Source organism: Octopus bimaculoides, chromosome 11 (genome assembly GCF_001194135.2).
Source record: "Octopus bimaculoides isolate UCB-OBI-ISO-001 chromosome 11, ASM119413v2, whole genome shotgun sequence".
NCBI classification, from domain to species: Eukaryota; Metazoa; Mollusca; class Cephalopoda; order Octopoda; family Octopodidae; genus Octopus; species Octopus bimaculoides.
Genome location: NC_068991.1, coordinates 44572027 through 44590474, shown reverse-complemented (window position 1 = coordinate 44590474; position 18448 = coordinate 44572027). Strand labels below are relative to the sequence as shown.

The window sequence follows — 18448 nt, the reverse complement described above, 5'->3', positions numbered from 1 at the left end:
AGGAATTCATTTTGTGTTTTATCAAGATGCTGTGTTTTTTTTCAGGAATTTCTTTCATGAACTAATTTAAAAGATTCTGGTTTGAGGTAAACAATAAAAGTTGAAAATTTAAAGTTAAGATTAAAGAGAAAAAGAAATGTTATATTCCTTGAAGATTTGGTATGAGTTTAGTTCTGGAGGAGGGCCTATGAAGATTTTTATTTGTTTTGACTTAAAATTATCATTGCAAATTTTAACTCTAACATTCTTAATTGACAGCAAGTTTACTTCAGTAAACTTCAGATATCTATTGTCCTTCAAAATGGTTAGTAAAGATAAAAAGTTGTAACGAAGTTTATTTGTCTCCAATTTACCTGATACCAATCATTGTTTGATAGTTTATGAAGTAATTAGCTTAAGACTATTTTATCATAATCTGAAATTGGATTTCATTACTTTTTATTTTTTTATATTATAAGGATTAGCAATTTGCATAATTAATAGAATATTTAACTTTAAAATAGATTATCCTTAATACTTTAAGTGCAATAGAATCATTTTATTTTTTTATTCTCTAAGAAAAAAATGTAGAAAGATTTCATCTGTGGCTGATAATTAGTTTGTTTTCCTACATTTAATATGTTTCTGATTCATAAAAGGAATAACAGTCTTCTTACAATCATAGAACTCTCCAAGACTCATGAATGCCCACTTGAAGAATTCTCAGAAATATGTCCTACAAATAATCTTAGTCTCTTTCATGCTTCTTTATTTGGGCTTTTAATTGATGTAGATATGTAAGCACTCCACATCCTAAGATACTCTAACAGCATTTTGTTACTGTGTTACACTATAATGAGGGAGCTTCTCACATGAACACTCAATTTGCTAGAAGTAGCAGCCAAATATCCCTCAAATCCTATCCTACTGTTATAAATATGGAAAAAACACATTGGGATATTGCAGCCCTACATATATCTTGTAAATAATATCACACTATAAATAATATTGATTCATATTCACACATGCATGTACTTTTTTTTTCTAAAAAAGGCTTAAATACATTTTTCACTTAAATTATATTTTCAATGAGGTTATTGCTTTGCTGTTTTCTTGACACACAAGTCATTCTTTGATCTCAAGCGTGATGAAATTAAAAACTTTATCATGTCATCAGTCAACATTACTTAGTCATTGAAGATAATGCTCATATATCCAGATCCTAACCACTTTGTATAACACCAGAATAAATATAGATGAAACATGTGAAACATGAATATTTTTTACTGTTCTGGTTACTATAGCCATGTTTATATTTTAGAGGAATGTACTTGCAAATATCATCAGGTAAATTTTTTCCCTAAGCTGTACATGCACAAATAATCAATGTAACCGCTTAGAAATAACTTAACAAAAAGTTCTTATATAAAATTATGATGGGAAGTTTTAATTTGAATATAAGTAGTTTAAAATAGACAGTTTTATGTCAAAGAACAACAGGGGAAAATGTGAATATCATTAAATATTAAGTTCTAAATTAGTCCATGTCCCACTCTTTTAGCTATTTAATGTTAAATACTTTAAGAATTTTTTTTATATGTTTGCAAATCAGACTTAATTATTTGGTTTTAGTTAAAATGTATGTAGAGGAATTGTCAAACATTTTGTTAAATTCATTTATTTAACGACAACTTTATATTATAGAAATACTTGAAATATTTGATAAAATATCTTACAGCCATTTTTGGACAATAGAGGGTTTGTAAAATGCATTTTAAAAACATTATCAAAATAATGTTGATACGCTGATTATTTTTAGCATTGCAATTAAATGTACATTGCATTGTTTGAGATTTTTACCACTTTATATATATTTCTATATATAATTACTCATATATATATATATATATATATATATATATATATATATATAGTGTGCAGGTGTGTGTTTGTGTGGGTGCGAGTATGTCTGCTTATTTATTACATTTGTAATATGTAGTGAAAAAATGTTATGTATTTATATTTAATATATACTATATATGTAATTTATATATGATTGAGAATACGTATAAAATGATTGTGTAAGGTATCTAATTTCTGTACATCTCTAATTTATGTTAACATACTCGTCATATTGTTTCATGTGTATGATATATAATTATGTGTGTCTGTATGTCACTCCAGCAGCCATATAAAATGTACTTAATGCTTACATTATCTGAATATCCATGCTTCTGCATCTATGAATATGATTTATCATGGTTAAGCACGCCCACAACTTTCATATTTTATCTTTATAATTAACTTAAGTATTGCTTTTGTGAAAAATAATATATAGAATAAAACTAAAGAATGTTTCATGATAATTACAGAATTGTAATTCAATTAAATTTTTAACAATTCTGTTTTATATATTTTCATTTCTTTTACACTACTTATTTCACAAAAGTGCTTTCCGATGTTATCTGAGGTAAACACCCATAAAATTAAACAGTATTTTGCTATAGATTCACATTTGTATAATATTTAATGGCTATGTGATATTATTATTATTATTATTATTATTATTATTATTATTATTATTATTATTTTATCCTCTCATATTGTATTATTTATTTATGCAAAGTTTATATTCCAAAGAAAAAAAAAACCTTGACCACAAAATCAATAGTTTTTCTATTTTATTCTAGAAAAAAATCTTCATTTTAACATTTTCATGCTTAAACATTTCATTTATTAAAATTTTATTTTATCACTACCTGTTTCTCATCAGCCATACCTAACAATTTTGCTTCATAGTCCTAGACTTTTGAATTATTTCTTTATCATGGCATAGTTAGCCTCCTTTTATTTTTGATGAATTTATTCACGACACAGGATACTTCTATTAAGCCTGATTCATTTCTCATTGGATAGAATTCAAGTTTGAGGAGGATTTTTCTCTATTTAGTTACATTGATTTGCATTCCTTGATAGGCTAATCTACCTCTTACTTCCTTTAAAGGCATTTTTTCCCAACAAAAATATATTTGAAGTTTTACATACATTTTTCAATCAAGCTTCTTAAAACTATTCTAGAACATTTATTTTCAATATGGATATAGGTATCTGTAAACTGCAAGCTTTTTTTAATGAAATTGTTTTGAGTAGCCTTAAACCAACTAAAAGTATATTTTGTTTAAACTTCATATCTCAAAGTTCACAAATGAATTTATCTTTCATTCATTTTATCAAAACCATAATGCTAATTTTTTTTTTAAAGCTAACTCATTCTATCTCTGACCATCTTGGTAAAAATGATAAAGGATATAACCATGTTTTACTGTAGTAATTTCTGTATTCCATTTCTGCATTCACGTTCTGTTAGGATTAACTTTATTCTTTATTTCTAAAAAGTCAATAATCAACAAAGATTAAATCTATTAATCATGCTCCTTATTATTTATCAAACACCTTGTACCTAACTAGGAAGTCAATATTCCATTATATTTGATGTAGTTTTATTGACATGTAAATATGAACAAATGAATTCTATAAAAAAGATTATTTTCATAACAAATATATATACGACCCTTTTAATATATCTATCTAATTGGGATAATATTACTAACTTCTAACTTCAAGTTTTTGGTCAAATAACTTATAGAAGACTAATAACAACAAGAACAATAACAACAACAACAAATAATGTCAATATGCAATTTTAACTTTGCAAAGACAAACTGTAAAATTTTAATAAGTATGATTGTAATATAAAGGAACTCATTCTCTAACAGATGTTCCATTTGTTTTTATGCCACATTATGCTCTCTCTCTCTCTCTCTCTCTCTCTCTCTCTCTCTCTTTCACACACACACACACACACACAATCAGCTAAATTGCACCATGATAAAGGTTGTGGGGAACCACAAATGGAGAAGAATTGAGTGAGGAGTTAGCAACTTCTCATAGAAACACTGATATGATAATGGAATTATCCAAGGAGAGACCAATTGTGTGATACCATAAGGGAAAGGAACATAAGCACACACATAATACAAGCAATGTGAATTGGTATGATCAAAAACCTCATCCTAGAGAATAGTATTCACACTTAATATATTATTACTTAAAAGAAATTTTCTCTGGAATTCTCTTAACCTCAAAACTGGAGATATACTTTATTCTTATCTCTTTTCATTTGAAGTTCAGTTTCTCTGGCCAGTTTCTGCCTTCACTTTATACAGCCTTTAAAACTAGGTTTTTGTTTGTTTTTCCAAACCCTCTTAAAACTTTTCCATTTAATATCCCTTCTCCTAACAATTCTTCTCTCATTTTATGTTTATTGGGATTGAGTATTCAGTATCCCTTCATTCACCAATTCCATGTCAGTCTATTTCTTCATCTTCTTTTTGAAGATCAAACCTAATATGTTAAATTTCAAGCACAACATTGTGCACATGACATGAAATTAACAAATGTTGTTAAACAACAACAATGAAAATAATGAACCTATGAGTGGGATTCTACACAGTCTAGAAATACTACCAAATCACCCTTAAAACACACCCTACTATCTAAAAAATGTGGGGGAAGAATACATTGGATTATTTAGTTCTAGAATTATACTAATTAAAAACAAACAGAATGGTCACAACTGGAGTATTGTTAATCATAGAGCTTCTCTATCAGCTCTTATCTGAGTTTAGATAACAATAATAAAAGAAATAGTTAGTTTGTCAACAGTGCAAATATCAAACTGATAAAAGATTAACTGGTAACAGAAAGTAACAAAAGTTAGCTACATCTACGACCTGAGTAGGATCTATTATCTATTATATTTTACAGATTGTCCTCAGTACAGAAGAGAAAGTGAGAAAAGACCCCATTTCAAGTTTCAGATATTAAAGGCACCTGAAAATTAGATTATAGATCAATTTCTTTATTCTTTTAATGGTTTCATTTATTAGATGGCAGCCAATCTTACACCACCACTTTCAAAGGTTTAACCAATTATATCAACCCTAGCACTTATTTTAGTCTGGTGCTTTTTATATCAATTTCTATTTGTCCAAACCCAGTTACAAGACACAACAGTCATCTTTAGTTGACCATTATAATTTTAAAAAACACATATATACACGTACTCGCACACACACCACACACACACACACACACACAACAAACTTTTGTACAATTTCTCTCTACAAAGTTCCATGTGCAAAATATTGGTCAACCAAAAGTAGGCAGTTGCCAGAGTTACCATACTGTGGAATTGAACTCAAATGCACATCTATAACTACACCTAAATTGCCACCTACTTCTTTGTTTAACTAAATAATTCTTGTCATGCAGCAAATTCATTAGTGTTGATGAGGGCTACCCAAATACTATTAAAAAGTAACACTATGGCTGATGTTTTGTTGTTATTTTCATCAGTTTTAAATACATAGGCAGAGCAAGTATGCACAAAATACTGGGCAAGTTAAAAGAGATGAGATATTCCTCTAAGTGTCCAATGAATCACTGAGAAGTGTAACTGTTGCTCTACAAAAGCTCATCTTCAGCAAGTATCCAACCAAACAATCACCATAACCTTAATCTCCATATCATGAGATAAAGTGTTGAAGTTAATTAAAATTGAAAAATAGTATACAAGCATACTCCACATAGTGAACACTTTACATTCCTGGAAATGCATTTAAAAAAGGTGTCATTTACTTCACCTGTTTCATTTCCTACAAACTGAAAGTGTAGTGCCTTAAAGCAGTTTTGCATTTGCAATATTTGTTCTAGCTCTTTATGTTCTGAGTTAAAATCTCTCCAGTGTTGACATTTTCTTTTCATCCTTTTGGAGTCAATAAAATAATGTAGCGGTTAAGTACTGGAGTCACTAGTCCCTAAGCCACAAAACTTCTGGCCCTGTGCCTAAATCAGAATCAGTTATTATTATTATTATTATTATTATTATTATTATTAGTGTTGTTGTTATTGTTGCTATTGTTGTTGCTATTATTATTATTATTATTATTGAGTGAGAGAGAAGTGCATGGCATCGAAGTGACACTAGGGTACAAATATAGGAAGCCCAACATACCCATCATGACTACCTGTCTCATAAGAGTACACCAGGTACATGCATTACAACCATATGTGCACAACATGGTGATCTCATATCAAGACAAACAGTGCATGACCTTGCAGATTGGGCACAGTTAGAATTTTCATCAGGTCAAGTAGCCTATTCCACTCAAAAGGTTCCTGAATAAGGGTTGTTTAAGGATGATGAACAAAACACCCAAGTTTCCAGAGGTGAATTATCCAAACCCCAAAGAATTCCTCCCACCACATGGTTATAATGCTCCTCCACTAGTCATGATAAGAGCTGCACATATTACTAGCCACTAAGGGACATGCTCAGCTGGTTAAGATCAAGCAACTAACAAGCAATTCTATGGTGTAGCCCATCTTTTACACCAAGATAGAACATGTACATGATAACACTTCCAATCAGTTAAAAATCAGAAGCCATGAGAGACACTGCTTGGTGCTGCATTAGGGCATTTATTATTATTATTATTGTTATTATTATAACTATTGTTATTATTATTATTATTATTATTATTATTATTATTATTATTATTATTATTATTATTATTATTATTATTATTATTATTATTAAGGTGGTGAGCTGGCAGAATTGTTAGCATGCCAGACAAAATGCTTAGCAGCACTTTCTGAGTTCAAATTCCACCACAGCTGACTTTGTCTTTCATCTTTTCAAAGTTGATAAAATTAATACCAGCCAAGTACTTCCCCACCACCACCACCACTCAAAATTTGTTGGCCTTGTGCCAAAATTTGAAAACATTATTATTCAATTGTCTTGATGGTGGCAAGCTGACAGACTCATCAACACTCCAGAGAAAATACTTAGTGGTATTTCTTCCAGCTTAACTTCTGAATTCAAATTTCACCAAGTCAACTTTCAGGGCTAGAAAAAAGAAGTACCAATCAAATGCTGGGGCTGAAGTAATTTGCTAGACACATTCCCCAAACTTTCAGGCCTTGTACCTATCGTAGAAAGAATTATTTTTCCAGCTCTTTACATTATGAATTCAGATGTTGTGAAAGTCGATTTTGCCTTTTATCCTTTTGACATCAATAAAATAGTTGGCTGTCCAGCTAAGAACAAACACATAAACACACACACACATACATGTGATAGGCTTCTTTCAGTTTCCATCTGCCAAATCTACTCACAAGACTTTGATTAGATCAGGGCTATAGCTAGAAAACAATTGGCAAAGATGCCATGCAGTGAGATCGAACCAAGAACCATGTGGTTGCAAAACAAACTTTTATCATACACCTACACCTGAACGTGTGTGTGTGTAGGTATGATGTCCATCTTCTATGCTGTCATCGGCTGGATGGTTCAACAGGATCTGAGGGCTGCATCAACTTTTAGTGTCAACTTTGACATAATTTCTATAGTTGGATGCCCTTCCTAATGCCAACCACTTTACAGAGTGTACTGGATGCTATTTTTGTGGCACAGGGATGAGAGGTTTGAGTGTGAAAGAAGGGTGATGGCAGAGCAGGTTCTTGTAGAAGAGATTCATGGTTACTCACATTAATAGGAAAGGGAGAAAAAGTTCAGTTGGAGCTGCAAAGAGATAGATAGGAGATGAGGTGTTTAGGTGGCCTGTCAAGGCATGAGGTAAGTAGAAGAAAGACAACATCCTTCCAATCCCACCAAATTGAAAGCATAGCCTTCTTCAGATGAAGTACTGCTTTGGAGTCTAACTTTGGGGCTATTGCAAGATTGTATGGAGGGCAGGGAATGAGGGAATAGGGAGGCAGCCTGTGGCTGTAAAAGAAATTGGGTTGGGTAGGGTAGAAAGGTGATGACTGATGAGTCATGAGTAAAGGAGGATAGAAATGTAGAAGAGAGTAGGTGGAGGGAGCAGAAGGATAGTAATGATACAGTTGGCAGGTGGGGAGGACAAGATGGAGAGATGACAAGATGAGGTTAAGCTGATGGAGCAGAAAGGTAGAGGTTTGCATAGTGCATGATGAGAGGTAATTTGGTTCATCAGGTGGGGAGGAATCACTGTAACATGTGGGTGGAAAGCACATGATAAGCAGAACTTCTAGAACTCACTTTTGCTGAGATTGACTGGTCTTCTAGTAAATGATATCGCCAGATATCCTGGTCTATTGTCATCTCCTCCATGAGGGTCAACATTTTGAGATCAGCCCTCACAACTTCATCCCATGTCTTCTTGGAACTCCCGCTTCCACATGTTCCATACACATCACATGACCAAACTATCACAGGCTTCTCCCTTGCATGCTACATCTGATTCCTCTTTTGCCTAACTTTTTTCTCAATATATTTACATATATGAAGGTCAGCTGAAAAGTTCATAGGCTGACCAAGACACTCTCATGGAATGTGACCAATTGGGTTTATTTTTCAACATAGTTGCCCCTGTTGTCCACAAACTTCTTCCATCAGTGTTACATGCTTGGATCCCATTGGTGAAGAAGTTTTCATCTTGTCATCAACAGTGGATATGATGTCATCATCACTGCAATATAGTACCCAGTCAAGTATGTTTTCCATGTTGGGGAATAGATGATAGTCACATGGGGCCAAATCAAGAGAATAAGAAGGATGATCAACCAGTTCAAAGCCACAGTCATACACAGCAGTCATTGAAAGCCAGGACTTGTGTGCTAGAGCATTGTCCTCATCAATTTTTTTTAGGTATTTGGTTTTGATAGCCTTTCAGCAAGTTGGCATAGTACTCTCTGTTGATGGTATGGCCTTTTTGAAGATAGTCAATAAACACAATGCCTTTTGCATCCCAAAAACTGAGGCCATCACTTTCCCTGCAGATGAAACAACTGTGGCCCTCTTTGAAGCTGTTGCAGGACATCCAGCCATTAGGTCATTTTCAAGACTTTCCCTTCCCCTCCTAAATTCAACTATCTACATTTTCCTTGTTGATAAAGCTGGAGCATCAACCTCTAATGCAGAAACTAAGTCAGCATGAATGTCCTTGGAGACTAAACACTTTTTCTGCCATCATGATGGCAAATTTTGTCCATTTTCAAGAGAAGTCACACTTAGTTACTTTCGAAGTCTTCTTCAAAAAGTCAGATGTCAGTTTACCTGGAAATAAACAATGCAGTTATTGATAAGAAGAGTTGAAATTAACGCATGCATGATTTCCCAGCCCTAGTATCAGTCCTTCTTAGTCAGCCTATGAACTTTTCAGCCCACCCTCATATATGAATGCATATATAAATGTGCGTATGTGCGTGCGTGTGCGTGTGCATGTGTGTGTGTGTGTGTATGTGTGTGTGTGTGTGTGTGCATGTCATCATTTTAACATATATTTTTTCATACTTGCATGGGTTAAACAGAATTCTGTTTAGGTAGATTTTCAACAGCCAGATGCTTTCTCTGTCACTAACACTCACCTGTTTCTGAATAAGGTAATATTTTTCCATAGCCAGATATGTTTTTTCATGGACTACATGAAACAAACCACATCACTCATATGATGATGAAACTCGTTTACAACCGTCACATGATATCAAGACATTGGTACACATGTACTCACACACACACTCACACACACAAAACAGCTTCTTTCAGTTTCCATCAAATCCTTGTCTACATATGGAACAGCCATTTACCTGAAGGGATTACTCTTCTATCTGTTTCCCTGCTAATTAGAACTTCAGTCTTTGCTAAGTTGACTTTAAAACCCTTTGGTTCCAGCAATGTCTATCAAGCAGTTGTCTTAACTGCAGAATTGAATGGTTACAAAACCTGGACAACCTGTAGCAGGCATGTTCAGCATCTCAAATGATTCTGCCAGCGATACTTGCATATCTTGAATATCTCATGGCAATCTCATGTGCTTAATATAAGAGCACTGCAGTAGATGAAAATGATGAATATCAAGTCCATAATCATGAAACACTAATTTAGATGGTTTGGTTGTCTTGTCCACTTAAAAGAACCCTCATACCAAAATAGGTGCTATATAGCGAACATAAGCAAAGAACATATCCCCAGTGCAAGCCACACAGGCATTTCAAAGACAACCTTAAAGATACCCTTAAAAAGATCAATATTGAAACTGCCATGCTGGTAAATATATGGAAGATATGAACCCTGTCCCTGAGAAGAGCATGAAAGAGTCTCTTTTGACTGCTCAGTGTAGTCATGTCTGCTTCTCAAAGGCAGGTCTATTCAGCCACAAACATAGAGACACCTCTATCTACCAATATGATATCCAGCATGATTTCTTATTTCTTTACTGCCCACAAGGGGCTACACACAGAGGGGACAAACAAGGACAGACAAATGGATTAAGTCAATTATATCGACCCCAGTGCGTAACTGGTACCTATTTAATCGACCCCGAAAAGATGAAAGGCAAAGTCAACCTCTGCAGAATTTGAACTCAGAACGTAGCGGCAGACGAAATACTGCTAACCATTTCGCCCAGCATGCTAACGTTTCTGCCAGCTCGCCAACATGGTTTCTTGTGCACCTTGTCTAACAAAACATGTAGATCAGCTGGTCGACTAACTCAACAATATTAATTCCATCATCAAAATAGGTTAGCGCTAGAAACTAATGTGTAATCAATGCAAAATGACTTACAAGCGCATTACATACTTCAAGGGCCATATGAGATGTCATCAGCAACAAGGAAACCAAATGTAAAGGGTTTCTTAGAATGAGTTGGGTTTAAGAAGTGGTCTTACTTGGTCATGATTTGACTTCGACCATATATTTACCCCAGTACCCACAGAATATACATACAGAAGTACATTTGCCAGTAGGTTGTTATGCAGGCAAATATATATATATATGTATATATATATATAGGCAGGTAAATGGATATGTAGGTAAACATAGTAGATACATAGGTAAGTAGATCGATAGGTACATAAGTAATACAGACAGACAACATGCCTACACACACACACACATACATACATACATACATACATACAAACACAGAAACACATGGATATGCAGAATACTTACATACATACATATATGTATACACACATACATGCATATATATACATACATACAAACATACATGTATACATACATATGTGCATACACAAGCACACATGCATGTTGATGCACACACATGTGCATAAACTGACAAAAAAGAACGCAGCTCCAATAATGGACAGAGTCAGCATCCATTAACAAAGTTACAAAAGCAATGAAAATTTTGAAAGAAAAATATAAATAATAAATGAGTGGAAATCGAACTGGTGTGAGTATTAGATAATAAGGCATTAGTACAATATGACTCTCACCAGACACAATATATATATATATATATATATATATTCACACACACACAACACACACACAAACACACATACACACAGACATATTTGGCTGGGTTTTAAAATGTTTCTGAAGAAGTTTCAGTTGAAGTTTCAAATGAATATGTTTCTGCAGAAGAGTTTCACTTTCCTTGAATGTATCACTGATTTAGGAATGTTTTGGATTTTTTTACGCTATTACTATATAACTATTTATAAGCAAAAACTTGAATGTATGGTTAAGAAGTTCACTTCCCAACAAAGTCATTTCAGTTTTACTGCCACCTCGTGGCACCTTGGTCTAGTATCTCCAACTATAATTTCTGGCCATCCAAAGCATTGTGAGTGAATTTTATATGTGAAACTGAAAAGCAGTTTTGTGTGTGTTTTGTGTGTGTATGTTTCTATGTCCATATCTTGGTATCATGTACTAATTATAAACAAAACACCACCATCGTATAAAATGCAATATTTCTTGAAACCATGTTTGGACTAGGGGTAAATATTACCTTGCTTAGAAACAAGTGTTAGTTGGTGACAAGAAGAGCATCTGGCTGTAGAAAATTTACCTTAAAGAAAGTATGGAAAAGTAGATATTAAAACAATGATTATGGTTTGTATATAATAAAAGAAATTGCAAACATCAAGATATCTATGTTCTTTCAGATAATACAGGGAATCTTTACAAGTTGAACCACTCCTCTTATGTTTCCTACATAATGTTATCACAAAGGTTGATAGAAGAGTGAATCTGGATGAATCATGAATGAAATTAATAATACAGGACATAGAATAACATCTGAACACCAGATTACTAACATGAACAGAACCACTGAAACCAAGATCTCCAAGAATAATTCTTAAGAATCATAGAATGAATTTCTTCAGTAATCCTTCAGCTTGATTCATTAACCTCAGGCTGTTGTAGAATTAGTAAATGCATTCTCAGTAGAAACATAGCAAAAATTAGGGTTTTGACTACAGGCACTTACATGGTTACTGTGTGGGGTGGGTGTATTTCCATATTCAGTTCTCTCACATTTTTATTATAATATCTTCTGTTCATTCAAGACAATTCAGTCAAGAAAGCATGAAAGTATCATGTAAATATTAGATTAAATTTTTTTTATCAAGTTGCTGGACTTACCTGCTGCAAAAAGGGAGTTGGCAAATGTTTCATGTATGATTCAGCTTCTAAATTTACTAAGCTGAAAGTGAACATATTACTTTTTTTCACTTGAATATTCAAATAAATGTATATTAAAATGAAAAATATTTTTTATTAATAACAATATTGAAATCATAATTTGAGGACATATCAAGAAATTATTAAGACAAATAATTACTCTTATCATTATTATTTGCAAATTGCAGAATAGATCAAGCAGTGAACCAAATATCTTGCAACACTTTTACTTTCTATGTTCAAAGTCTGCCCTGGTTATGTTTGTCTTTCATTTTTTCAGAAGTGATCAAATAAATTATAGTCATTACTGAGAATCAATTGAATTGATTCTGCTTTCCCTCAAATTTATGACATTTGTCAATGAGGTCCATCAATAAAATAAAATACCAGTTAAGTACTGGGATCAATGTAATTCATTAACCTGCTAACCCCTACCCTATCTCAAACTTTGTAATATAGAAAATGTAATACAGAAAATTATTATTGCTGTTATAGTCATTATTATTAGGGTGGTGAATTTGCAAAATTGTTAGAGTGTCAGAAAGAATACCTTGCAGTATTTCTTCCAGCACTTTACATTCTGAGTTTAGTTCCTGCCTAGGTCAACTTTACAATTAATCCTTTCAGGGACTATAAAATACCAGTCAAATAATGTGTTTGTGGTATCAAATAAACCCTTCCCATCAAAATTGCTGGTTTTGCACCGAAATTAGAAACAATTATTATCATCATCATTATTATGATTATTATTATTATTATCATCATCATCATCATTTTCATCATTATCATTATTATGGATTTCCCTTATGTGCCAATGTGGACATGGATCAACCATAGTGGGTCATCCAGATCATAGCTAGATAGAGTGTCTATTAGACGAGTGGATAGGAATGGTATGAGATGTTCATAGTTAAAGCTAGCTGGCTACACAGACCATAAATCTGTATCTTCTCAATCAACACAAATAGGACATATAGGCAGTTCCAGTTACTGGAAGTTAAATGTGCCCTTATCAGCATACAAAAACTGCAGGGAATGGGTTAGTAAATTAATCAATTGGCAGTTGACAGGAGTAAGTGTCAACAGTCACTTGTAAGGTGCTCTGAAATAGACAATTAGATCATAATTTATTGTGTTTAGAAAAGTGCTAGTAACAGAGAAATAGATTGGGAGATAACTAGTTAGCAATCAAGAAGAAGCAATTAGTAAAAACATTGCAACCAATATACTAGCTGCAAGAATGGCTCTTGACCATTTCTGTGACAGGAAACATTGTCAAAGCTCAGGCCCTTGTGCTAAAGCATAAAGGAACAAAAAGCTGTTTGATGGGCTTCAGAAATGGAGGTACAACACAGCAACAAAACCACAATTAGATCTTTGACAGCTTGAAACAAGTCCATGCTACTCAGTTCTGAGATGTGTGAACTTTCCAGCAACACTTTGACCAACTTTGGGGCAAGCAATGGGTCAAAGACAGCAATGGACTTTAATTCTTCTCTTGACAGCCTACTGCAGCTCTCACCAGAATACCTGAGGTTCTGCAGAAAGCCAATACCTGCTGAAATACAGATGGCAATGAGTAGTTGCACAAGTCAAAAATTACCTGGTTTGGAAAGTATACCCTATAAATTCTCTGAGTCCATATCAGACTTGTTTGATGACTTCTTGCAGGTGTCCACTGCAACAGGTATCTAGGAGAATTCCTAGTGCTGTGAGTTGGGGAGTGGTAACACTGCTGAGAAAGGATGCCAGTAAAGGTAACATCATTTACAACTTTTCACCCATAACTCTGCTAAACACAGAGTTTAAGATTTTGGTCAAGGTGTTATCAATAGTCTGGTTGAGGGAGTGTAAACATGTGCAGTTCCAAACAGGTCGATCCATGACAACCTCCACATGATGCAATGCATGATAGAGAGAATTCGGAACAATATTGGCTTTGGTAGGGTCCTAATCAGTTTGGATTGGTCAAAAGCATTTGATAGATTTGAGCATCATTACTTGGAAGCTGTCATGAAATCAACCAGGTTTGAATCTGTTTTCAGAAACTGGATCACTTCAATGCACTGCAACATTTGCACAGTGGTCAAAGTAAGAGGCTACTATTCTGGACTATTTTGCATCACTAGTTCAGTCTGACAGGGATTCTCTCTCTTGCTTCTTCTGTATATATTGGCTCTTAAGCCACTGCTGTGGAAATTGAAACAGTTGAGGGGCATCTCTTTTGAATTGGGTCTCAGGAGGGTCATAACAGTTTATGCTAATGACATCCCCATAATGTCAGATGACATCAAAGTAGAGACAAGTTGGCTTTATTCTAAAGGAATTGGAAACAGTGGTAAGAGCTAAGATCAACCTGAACAAGTCATTGGAATTGAGGTTTGGCACCTGGAGAGGCAGGTCAATGTCATCAGATGGCATTATGGGATACTGGATGGATAGACTGGTTAAACTGCTTGGGTTCGGGTTTAGACAGACCTGAACTCCAAGTAAACTGGAACTGGGATAAAATGACACAGTGGGTAGCCAATCTTACACAGAAATGGGCTATAAGGAAGCTATCTCTAAAAGGTTAGGCAGAGATGGTGAATGCCTATATCACCTCTCATTATTATTTACCACCTGACAGTCATGCATTGCCCCAGGCTGGAGAATCTGTTATATGGTTACTTGTGGAAGAGATGTATTTCACAGGTCAGGTGGTCTATCTGATGCTAGCACCCTCTGCGTGGTACGTCAGGCATACTTTAGCTGCTGAGAAACATACTGAGGCTACACCATCTACAGAGTCATGAGGCACATTTTTCTACAGCTCAAATCCTTGACGGAGCTCAAGTCCTAGATAAAGTAAAGACCAAGACTAGATGTCTGGCATCTAAAATGTTGTCAGGTGCTCACTATCCTCTACCAGTCGAGCAACAGAATTGGTGGATATTCCTCTCTAGCAACCTGTTGAGGAAGAATGATGACATGGTGGGAAGAGTGATGACATTCTTAGAGAGACTGACTAGGCATCAACGAAAATGAACTAGCCAGTTTGCTTAAATCAGGGTCTACTATGAATAATTTCTCCAAGTCCTTGACCTAGCAGTGCTACCAAGGGGCACTACCAATATGAGATAAGCTCTCCAGGCATGAGAGAATCATCAGTCAGGCCTGTTCGAGATGCATGCTGAGTGATGAAACCTTTTTGCACACACTCATTCAGTATCTAGATATTGCTGACTTGTAGACTTATGCTGAACGGCTGCTGTTGCATGTGGGATGGACCAGGTTGCCAACCAAGTCCATTGTTTGCCTTGCTTAATTGGCATGGAAAGCAGTTTTCCTCAGTCTGATGGCTATAGTGAGAAAGGTAATATGTTGGACAGTATGAGGATAGAGATTTCTCTTTAGTAGAGCTCTTGAAAAGGAAGGTTAAGGTAGAGAGGTAAGGGCTGTTCTTAAGTGAGTTTGTTGAAAGATGGGTGATAATGGCAACAATGGCAAGAAAAGATGGGACCACTCTCAGTATAAACCTGTAAGATGAAGTATGACATTTGAAGAGGGTGCTTGCCCTGGTTTTCAGGGATATTTAGGATGACAGGGTTCCTCAATTGACCCGAGATGTTTTCTTATATCAGAAGGGTTCATCATCATCATCTTTTTTAAATGCTATAAACTATGTATACTTATTTTTCGTGTGTGTGTGTATGTGTACACACTTTCGATGCCTACATTTCAAAGGTTTTCTTTATTTTTAATTCAATTCCATGTAAACCTCCCAACACAAACTTTATAATCACTTTTTGTATCTTCTTTTTCATTGTCATCATTGTTGTTGTCATCATCATCATCATCATTATAATTATTATTATTATTATTATTATTATTATTATTATTATTATTATTGAAAGGATAAAACATCAGATTTCTAGTTCCTGTTTCATTATTTAGTATATCTTTTTCAAAAGGTGTTATAAGTTACTTTTTTTTTCTTGCAAATGGTTACAAATTTATAGTCAATAGTCAATAAAAATCAACCACTTGGTACTTGTTTTATAAATCCTATTGTAGTGCAATCAAAATGATCTTTGGCTAGATTTCAACTCACAAGATAGAGGATGAAAAAGTAAAGTAAATCGTGCTAAGTTCTCAGTAAAGTGGTCTTCCATTTCTGTCATTTCATCACACAAATATATTTCTGGTCATGAAAAATATGAAACTTTCAAAAATAAATGATAGTTCACAAATAATAATTGTGTAATTTGTATTATACATTTTAATTACTTCATTGCAAATCACTGTCTTTAGTTGTTTTAATCAATTTTTCTCTCTATTTCATTACATTAACCTTTTAGGAATCCATTAGTAGCGGTGGCTCAGATTGTGAAACCGCTAAAAAGAAAAATTATGCAAATAATCCCTTTCTTTGTCCAAGTTCAAGTGCATCTAATGTAGTGGACATGAAGGGTAAGTATTCTCTTCTATTAAGATTTTCCTCTTTAATTAAATCTCTCTTTCTCAAACTATCTTTTTTTTTTTTGTTACTTGCATGCACGTGTGTATGTGCGTGGATGGGTGGTATGCATTGAAACACACAAAAGGTAACAACTAATATTTTGTACTACATCCATTATGTATACATTAATGTGCATAGAAGTATGCTTAAACCTGCCTAATCTGTTTTACATATGCAACTCTATTTCAGTATACATCTCATAGTACTTTATGATTCTAGATTTTAGGCCATTGCCACCTACTTTGGAGATAGATCAAGGTTTCTTCAACTGGAAGTTTTTCTTTGCTGTTTGTCACTTCTGATTTTCTAATATTTTCCCCCCAAAGAAAAGGATGCTGCATGCATGGAAAAATATGTGTGAAGATTCTTTAAAGCCTAATAGTTTGTTTTTCAAAAGTTATGAAGCAAAGCGTTGAATGGTTACTTTGACAGAAAATCATTCACTAGGACTGTATTCCTCAAGTTCAGATAACAAATATAGAATGTTTGAAACAAATTCAATATGGACTGATTAATATAATTTGTTGAGTAAAATTTATGTGCTTGAGAAAGAGGAAGCTTGTTTCCGTTTTATATAAAACATATATGTGTATATAAAAATAGACAACTCAAGCAGCACTATACACGTTTCAGTATATATATATATATATATATATAAATGTCAAACAATGAAAATGAGTGCTCAACACTGCATTGATGGATAAAAATTCTTTGTGTATTAAGGCTACCATTGGTTTTATGTTAAGAAAATATCTTAATATCCTAACAATTTTTCAAGCCAATCACATAGAGGAACGGTGTTCATCTCCATTTTGGATTAAAACATGAAAAATCATGGGAATTCATGATAAAGTCACAAAAAAAAAGTAAAAAATAAAAAAATATTTTTTATTTTTTTATTTTCACTTCAATTCTTCTTTCTTTTAATTACTCTTAATCTCTCTATTTATCTTAAAAAGTTCATTCTGTATTTATCAAGTGTAGTCCCTAAAGGACATTCATCTCGAGCTAGTTAAGGCTTCTTTTTCTACTTCTAACTTTATAATTAATTTATGACACACTATCTGTGTCTTTGTTCGGAAATATAAGAATACAGATAGTGTGTCGTATAGCCAGCTGGAAGACGGCGAGCTGGCAGAAACGTTAGCACGCCGGGCGAAATGCATAGCGGTATTTCGTCTGCCGTTACGTTCTGAGTTCAAATTCTGCTGAGGTCGACTTTGCCTTTCATCTTTTCGGGGTCGATAAATTAAGTACCAGTTACACACTGGGGTTGATGTAATCGACTTAATCCCTTTGTTTGTCCCCTCTACGTTTAGCCCCTTGTGGGCAATAAAGAAATAGGTATAGCCAGCTGGAAACGATGTTTCCTAGGATTAAATAACAGTAACATTCATCCTAAACCAGGATTACCACGTTGG

At 33.9% G+C, this 18448-nt stretch overlaps 1 protein-coding gene across 7 annotated transcripts in view; it reads left to right on the top strand.

Moving 5' to 3' along the window:
- The window catches only part of LOC106869495 (sodium channel protein para), a 383297-nt gene that overhangs the window by 312070 nt on the left and 52779 nt on the right, over positions 1–18448 (top strand). For 4 of the 7 annotated variants that reach the window (XM_052971776.1, XM_052971777.1, XM_052971773.1 and 1 more), the window contains one exon: positions 16867–16978. In XM_052971776.1, the coding sequence (XP_052827736.1) occupies positions 16867–16978 (112 nt within the window). Of the gene's footprint in view, positions 1–2428; positions 2450–16866; positions 16979–18448 lie in introns of all 7 variants that reach the window. The other 3 variants (XM_052971771.1, XM_052971772.1, XM_052971774.1) reach the window with 1 other exon arrangement.